The sequence below is a fragment of the Diadema setosum genome, chromosome 5, assembly GCF_964275005.1.
Source record: "Diadema setosum chromosome 5, eeDiaSeto1, whole genome shotgun sequence".
NCBI classification, from domain to species: domain Eukaryota; kingdom Metazoa; phylum Echinodermata; class Echinoidea; order Diadematoida; family Diadematidae; genus Diadema; species Diadema setosum.
The window spans coordinates 34,767,243-34,776,044 of NC_092689.1; the positions used below are offsets into that span (position 1 = coordinate 34,767,243).

General features: G+C 40.3%; 1 protein-coding gene across 1 annotated transcript in view; it reads right to left on the reverse strand.

The window, feature by feature from the left end:
* LOC140228874 (follistatin-related protein 5-like) overlaps nt 1-8,802 on the reverse strand; it is a 61,612-nt gene that overhangs the window by 2,471 nt on the left and 50,339 nt on the right. The window contains exons 5-11 of the mRNA XM_072309143.1: nt 4,469-4,675; nt 3,274-3,443; nt 2,774-2,894; nt 1,950-2,105; nt 1,620-1,748; nt 1,091-1,365; nt 174-407 (exon numbers count right to left, since the gene is read on the reverse strand). Coding sequence (XP_072165244.1) covers nt 174-407; nt 1,091-1,365; nt 1,620-1,748; nt 1,950-2,105; nt 2,774-2,894; nt 3,274-3,443; nt 4,469-4,675 — 1,292 coding nt within the window. The remainder of the gene's footprint in view (nt 1-173; nt 408-1,090; nt 1,366-1,619; nt 1,749-1,949; nt 2,106-2,773; nt 2,895-3,273; nt 3,444-4,468; nt 4,676-8,802) is intronic.

The window sequence follows — 8,802 nt, forward strand, 5'->3', positions numbered from 1 at the left end:
CTACGGAGCGGTATTATTGAATCATCGTTTTATGATAGATTCTGCCGGCTCTCTGCCTTCAGAGACAAAATGTACCACCGCTGCTTATTTGTTGTGTTTTTAGTTCTTTGAAACATCTTTCTTCTCGAACATGAGCGCCGGAAGTCGGGAGAATGAGTACAGTCATTACGCACCTGCATAGGTATCTGCTCCTTGGGAATGTAGAGCGCCTCTACCAGGTCGAAGTCGTGTCCTACGGGCTCGGTGTGCACCGTGTGGTGGGGGCCTGGCCGGCTGGCTGACTTGATGACAACGATGGACTGGCGACCAGCCGCCTTCTCCTCCTCGGACAGACGGCACAGCACCCAGAGCGAGTCCACGTGGGGCACGTAATGCAGTGAAGTGGGTTGGTCGTCCGTGTGGATGACCTGCTCGCAACAGAGATCGAAGGGACGTCGTGGACAAAGTACGAAGTTTTATATCGTAACTGTCGATATGTTCCATCGAGTAGGAATGCATTTCTACCGTTTATTCTCGTTTTCCTTGTTTTACGAGATGCGATTAATTATGGTAAATGAATGGGAGCTTGATTTTCTGTTCATGCTTTCCAGTTGTCAAAAAACATGATTGAAGATTGATAACTGACACCAACAGTATGCTGAAAGCACTTATTGAACAACCAACTTTATCTATTTTGTCGACAAGTGTGCATTGCAGGTTATATTTGGTTGTTCCTTTTTCTTTCTTTTTTCTGTATAGGAGATGGAATTTAGGAGTTTTCGCACTATGTATTCTATATCTATTGTTATTTTAGCTCAGAAGTTGTGAAAATCATTTTAGGGAAGATCACCTGGAATAGCCATGACTACGCATCCGCCAGAAAATAAAAAGAAAGAAACATGATCAATGAGGTACCCCACAAGGACGCCCACCATCAAGGTTAATCATGTTGCCTAATGCCCCTTCATCAACAATCAAGACTAACCTGTTGACCCTTATTTCCCTGAAGAAATCCTCCCTTTGCTGATGTGGAGAGCCTACGACTTTTAGAAATAATAAAGGATAATATAAAGGAACCATTTGCTTTTTAAACCAATCATGTGAATCTCACCTCGATGATCCTCTGGGCTCTGGCATCTAAAACTATCACGCGGTTCTCGAAGGGCTGCGTCACGTAAATGTAGCGATCGTCCACGCTCACCGCGTCTGACCACACACACTTGCGAGTTTCCGTTTCCGGGTCAATGTTACACAGCGTCTGTGTGGTGTCGGGCAGAGAACTGGCGCCGGTTAGGGCGAGCCTGAAGCCGCAGGTGTCGGGTTCGAACGTCTGGATGCCATCCCGATGGAACAGGTAAAAGACGTGCAACGGCCCAGGAGATAGAGCTGAGGAAGACAGTTGTTGATGATGTAAATCAATTTAATTATGTGTTTATGTCTGTAGCGAGTAATTCAATAATAACGATTCAATCGAGCGAAATAATTCATTGTTGGATGGTGTACACCTGCAGCAACCATTAATTCCTAAAACTGTATCAATAAGCAATAATGCACTGCACTCTATGGGTTATCAATGTTCTATCGAAGGCCGCTACTGTGCGATGGCAAAATGATTTTAAACATTGAAGGCGTCTCCTTACGGTGATCCTCTTCTTGGATGAACACAGACGCGCTCTCGCTTCTCTCCGCCACCGGGTTGGTCGCCTTACACGCGTACTCGCCGGTGTCACGGTACGAGATGTTCTGGACCACGACGCTGCTGTTTTTACCTGCAATAAGAAACAAAGATGTAATGTAAATATTGTAAATTATTCAGGTACATAACACTTTGCTTTCGCGGGGATCTGTCCATAATTAAGCCTGTCATTACGATTGTCATCATAACGTTGTTTTGAAGAAGAAAAGTACCGCGCACGAATGATAGCGATGAAATGACCAGAGCCCAATTGGACCACGATTTGTATGCCTACCGTGCATGGTTATCCTATCCCCCTCGGATAGGGGAACGTTGTTCCTGGTCCAAGTCTTCTGCGGGGTAGGTATTCCTTCGGCGTGGCACTGGACTCGAGCCCTGCTGCCCTCTGTTCGTAGCTGGTTTCGCGGACACACGCTAACAGTTGGAGGAACTGTCAGGGAATGATAATCACAAAACAATACATCATGTAATTAATCACTATTAATCAGTCAATATAGGATCTTGACCTGAAAGTGTCAGTCAAAAATAAGTGGACATTATGTAGACCTACTTTGTTGATTTGAAATGACGATGCAGAATGTGACGAATGTTACAGGATAAACTATGCAAGTTTTTTTTTTTTTTTGGTAAGAATATAACTGACCAATGCGCCAGTTAATTCATGAGCTTAAACGACTTTATGCTAGGTAGAGTGAACAAAAAACATTATAGTCTTGAAATCATAAAATCGCTGAATCCTTAACCTACAATGGGACTTCAGCCCATAAAGTGCAAAAGGATTTACCTCTCCAGGTAAAAAAAAACAGAAAAAAAAAGAAAAAAAAAACTGTTATACTCATATTTCCTTTCTCGACATTGTAATCTTATGACGGACAATGCGGCTAAGAGCAGACGACACTAGTGGGGAAACGTACAACACTGCATGAATTAACACTACTTCACTTTTTAGCACTGCACACTGTACTAAATGAGTGCATATAGACGGAGCAGAAATATGACAAGTTTTGCTAACTCATTTCGTCTAAACAAAATTGAAATAGTGTTGCTTGAATGGCGAAGAATTACGTTATCACATCGCGTTTGATCACTCAGTAATACCTTGCACTTGGAGAACATGTGACTGTTTGACCTCTTCATATCCCTCCGCATAGCAAGAATAAGTTCCGGCGTGCATCAGAGTAATATCAGTCAGATAGAGCGACGTGTCACCAGTGTAAAGCTGTGGAATGGGGAAAGACGAGTTGGTACATTTTGTTTGTTTGTTGTGTTTGCGTTCATCTCGAAACGAGCAAAACAGAAATTCCCCCCCCCCCCCCAAAAAAAAAAGTTGCATTTCCTTGATGTCTACATGTAGTCAATTTCTTGTGCACATAATTTCGGGCATTATTCTCTTCCCGTAAACTTGTAAACAATCATGGTAGGTTACAAGGAGAATACAAGGCTGGCGTTTTATGAGACATCTCATCGCACTAAGATTCTTCCTTTCTCTCCCAGTATCTTCATGTATAACATCTTGTTGTATACAAAACGTAGACATGCCAAATCAATGACAAAATGGTCGGTTCTTGAAAAGAGAAAAGCAATTAGATTGTCTTTACCCCGATTCCCGTGTAGTCTTGGAGTTCGGTGAGGGGGACGTTGTTGCGAGTCCATCGGATCTCCAAACGGTGATCCGAGGAGAGCTCGCAGGGTAGGGCGATGTTATCCCCGACCGTTGTTACTGTGATCCGCTGCGCAATATTACCGGACAGCGATACGGCCTTAATGTCTGAAAAGCAGGGGAAATTTGATGAAAATATGACAGTATGCTATGAATAAATAGTATTTCTCAAGCATTATGGAGGTTTCTGTCCGTGAATATTCGACTCTCGATCGGAGAACCCGAGTTCGAATCCCGCCCAGCGCATACGTCTTTGGACAAGATGTTTTATCCACCATGTCCCTCTCGACCCATATAAATGGGTACCTGGCAACGCTGGGGTGCCCTCTGGTAGGGCAGTAGCAACACTGAAGAGGCTACCCTGGGTAAATAAGACCATATTATTATTATTATTATTGTTATCATTATTATTATTATTATTATTATTATTATTATTATTATTATTATTATTATCATCATCATTATCAACTGATAATGTTGTTACGTTTAGATTGATCGTGTGATTGCCCATGTTTCGATGGTTTTTCTCATTACTTTGTCAAACGCGGACAATTACTTTATTCTCTTACTTAGACAGTTGTCATAATCATTATAGCATCATCCTCTCTCGTTTGGTCTTTTATCAAGATAGAGGCGTTTCTCTCTCTGTGATCGAAACTATCATAATATTGAAATATTTTCAATTTCATAACATCAAGATTGTTTGATAGTCTAATCCATTTTGTGTACAGAAAACATATTTCCGTGTTGGTGTTCTTGCCGCCAGATTCATCAAACTTCAGAGATATCCCTTACCATTATTCATTGCATAGATTTCATTCGATATAAGAGTTTAGTCACCATTTACTGCAGTACGCCTGTGCAACAGTCGGTCAAAGAAACATCTGAGAGTGCTGAATATTTCCAGTGAACGTTTGGATGCTAGTTTGATGTGTTCTCTGTAGGAGTACATATCAACGTATGACTGTAATTTCATTACCCGTGGGTTTTTCTTTTTTTTTTTAAAGTTCACATTGAGTAAAACAAAATTAGACAGATGCGCCACTGACTTGTACGTAATCACTGAGTGGTTCTTAGAATACATCGTAATGAAGAAAGTACAGTTTATTGAAGATTCCATATTGGGTTCTTACTGAATTCCCGGTAGAGTTCCAATCCGCTTAGCTTGTCGTCACCGTTTACGTCCCCGTCGTCGAGCACGTCCAGGAAGGAGCAGCTCGGCAGGAGATCGGCCACGCGATCGAGTGACATGCCGGACTCCATTTCTTCGCGGGAGATGGCGTCGTCGCCGTCGGTATCGTAGTGGTTGAGGATGAGGCTCACGATGTACTTCTTGTTTACTGCCAAAGGGAATCAAGGAGAGAACGTCCCGTAAAATGACAAACAAAACAACAGCAACAACTAACGATCCTTACCCTTTGTATGAAAAGCCAAATGGTGATGAAGTCGACGATAATCTTTATATGAACGATACGACCACTTAGTTAAATCGCTTGAGTGAACACAGTGGTGTCAATGATGTTGCTACTTTATAGGAGTGATATTAGCAATGATCTTTAGTCATATAGGTAGTGGTAATATTCTCAGTCTTGATACTATCAACGGAATAACATTACATTATTCATAAGAAAAAATATGATATTCTCGGCGGTGATGAACATGTAGGCCTACATAGAAATTGCGACAACAGTTTAATGATTTCTTGTTGTTGTACTTGTTTTATCTTGTAGGTGTCGTAACTTGACTCCATGACCTTTGGGCACTATATACGATACCCTAGCACCAGCCCTCTCACAACTAGGACAATCCGTTCAAGGAAATAACTGGAATGGACGATAATTCTCTCTCTGTTATCATAATTATTGTTTCGTGGGAATCCGCCTGTTTTTTTTTTTAATCGGTCTTGTCATTTTATTTTTTATATTCATAAATTGAATAGGCGACGACAGAATTCAGATCGTCAAATTAAACCGTATCAACTAAAAATGTCACTTCTAATCAGCGTTTAGTTTGAGCAATAAAGTGCCATCCGGAAACTGGAATATAATGCGTTAGTTATTTTATAATTATTATGTGCTTCATGCTCTATGTATTGCCGCAGAAATTATGTGCTTCAGTAAGCTCCCTCTTTCTGTCAATATTCACCTAAGTATTACACGTGTTGATAGCTGTGTCAACTCAAGTAGTGCATGAATTAGGTTCCCTGACCTACAAACAGTTCTCAATAGCCAAGTTTTTCATCTTAATTCAGTGACATTAAATGTACATTGTTGGAAAATCCTGTTTGCAGAAGAAAACCCTTCACATAATAGACGGGTAATCGAACAATCAAAACCATCAATTACGACTGTAAATATTTATATACCATTGTCTTCTTTCATGCTTTTCCTTTGAGATGTGCACAACAGTCATACAGTGCATCGTTCTAGGAGTTTTAACTATTGTCAGTTGTCGTGTGGCATTAAGGCACCTAACAAAAACTAGGGAAAGACTCCCCCTTGGGGATTTCAAGGAGTTCTCTCGGGCGAAAGCTAAACTCCTACAAAGAGCCCCTCAAATAAATAGAGGTAACATTTCTCTGTCTGTCCAGCGGGTTAATCGTTGAGCGAACTGAAAGTATTGCGCCCGGCGGATTATACGTGGGTGGAGAAAGCTTGTCGCTGTACGATAGCGCTGTCATTCCCCAAGGGGAATTTCGCCAGCCGTATCGTTGTGACAGTTATCAAGATTAGTGTCTTGAATATGACTATCCGGTACAAAAGCGCACTGTTACCAATCCTATACGGGAAAAAAAAAACACCTAGCGTTGGAAACTCTTACATTGTTTGTTCATCTCTGGCGGGGGATATCTATTCTTCCAAACGTCCGATGTATATTTTAGACAGTTTGTTTGTATCATATCAGTCGTTCTTCCTGTTCATTTCTCTCTTCTTTTTTTAAATTCTATTTTAAAGGTATAAAAGCCAACGTAGATAGTGAATTATTGTTGACCTGTCGGTGTAGACATATTGGCCCGAATTCTCAAAGCTGAAGTAACTATTCCGCGGAATAGTTATTCCGGGGAATAAGTTATTCCACCTTTGAGAATAGATTCCGGGGAATAAATCGCGTCATTTTACGTCACGAGGGCCTGATTTGCATAAGAGGCGTAATAAATCGGCGGAATAAGCGGTGTGATAAAGTTATTCCACCTTTGAGACTTTGGGCCATTAAGTATATGATATCCTGTTAGGCGCACTCTCCACACTCAAACTTCATCAAGTATAACGCTATCTGTTTTTATTTGTCTTTCTTACATTGCTATTCTCAGGTGTATGGTTTACTTCCTTTTTTGTGTGTGCATGCGTAAACTATTTGTGTTTGAGTGAATTCACTGTTACAAGCCCCACAAAATTATCTTGCTACGTAACATTTTAGCAAAGGAGAAGACGACGAAGAAGAAAAACACGAAGACGAAGGAGAAGAACAAGCGAACAAAGTCTGCATTTCTTTTTTATTTCATTTTTGTTTCAATTTAATTTCTATTTGTCGAAATACTCATGACGCCCTCTCACGATCACTTGGATTTATTTGTATGGAGAGCTGATATTCCCCGCCAACGAGTAAATGCGCCGAGCGTGTACCACACAATGAGGTCATGTTATATTTGAATCGAAACTCGATGCGGAGCTGGTTAAGTAAATGAAAGTGACCTTCAGATGTATGCAAATTTACAGAAACAAAAATATATGAATAGTGAGTGCGATTCATCGTTAAAGTCATGTAGTTAATAATCTTATCATGGTATATTCACAAATTCAGAAAATGGAGAATTCTACTAGCATTAACCATTTTTTTTTTTCTGGCAAAATAATCTTGAGTGTTCCTCCTAACAAACGCTCTTTCTCTTTTTTTCCTTGCCTTAATGTTTCATTTGGTTCATCAGCAAAACGAGGGAGATAGATAGATAGATAGATAGATGGATAGATAGATAAGAGAGAAAGAGAGAGAGAGAGGGGAAGAGAAATAAAAACATTTGTTCCTGTTATCATTGTTTTCCGGTTTGGGTCCATGTCAAAGTCGACAATCTTCCATATTCCACTTGGCGTTGAGATAATGGAGGCAGCGTGCACGAGCACTCGAATCAATCATGCTGACATAACATTCGTGAGCTGGATCAATATCTACTACTGATTACTTAGTCGATGTTTTCTACCAGACACGAGCCGGCATGGGTATACAGAGCAGGGCTTGTTTTTATGTCATTGAAATATAAATCATTTTAGAGGTCGCTAAAACATCACTATGTCTTGTATAATATGCCCGCCCCCACAAAATATTGACCACTGCCCGAACATGGATGTCCTATTTACCTTGAAACCGACTTCTTTCTGTTTATTTTTTTTCTTCTTCGCAAGCTACGTTTCGAGTATTCCCTAGTGTCGACATTCTCAATCCTTAGATAGAGAACAGAATAATGAACTTGTTTGATGATATACGATGGGTAGACTAGTAAATTGCGTAAATCGCAAGACATAACAAACCTTTGCTGAGAGACCGATATTGGACAGTATAATCTTCTTTCCCGCTCTCCACTTTGTTTCTGAATCCTTTGATCCTTTTCCTTTTCTTCTTTTATCCTCATCCAATTCCAACCCGTCGTCATAATTTTGATTGCATGAGAGTTTAGTTTTCATGCTATAATAGCAATTTAAACCGAAACGTATTTTGACATTGCTAACGTTGTAGGTTTTCCGATGATGAAATGGCCAAATCTGTTAAGAATAGCTTACTCACCGCAAACATTAACTCCATGTGGGGTGCATTTCCATGGAATGAGATAATGAGCAAACCTATCTAATCCCCCCCCCCCCAAAAAAAAAAAACCCATGTCGTCAACTTGCTGTCCACAAAAACATGTCACTAGTTGAGACCAAATCAAGCATCTTGTGAGTGTGAGAGTGCGTGCTTGTGTGTTATTTATTCATTTTTTAAAAAGTTTGATATTTCAGATTAAGCGTGGTTACTACTTATTTTGTTACATTATCACTGATTATATATATTATGAACTTCTGGTGGACATCAACATTATTCGCAATATTGTGAGACCCCAGTCCACATCTTCCCTACCCCCCCCCCCCAAAAAAAAAAAGTTCAAAGTCAAAGTTGATTTCATTTAGGAGAACGGTTTGGTGTTTGTTTGGTTTTTAATTGATTGTCACTCCCATGTTCTTCTTAGATACGATACAATAAACAATTTGACATTGAATCAAAATATAATGTATTCACTCAACTTAAGACAGGCCATACGCAAAACGAATCATCTAGTGATCAGTGTTGTACAAGTGGTACGCACGCCAACATTATAAACACCAATTGCGCATAATTTTATGAGTGCGCTCGAACAAAACCCGAGAAAGGTCAGAAAAGAAAGTTTATTCTTTCAAGGCAACTTTGGAAGCCTCTGTATAATATTGCCAGTTCGGGG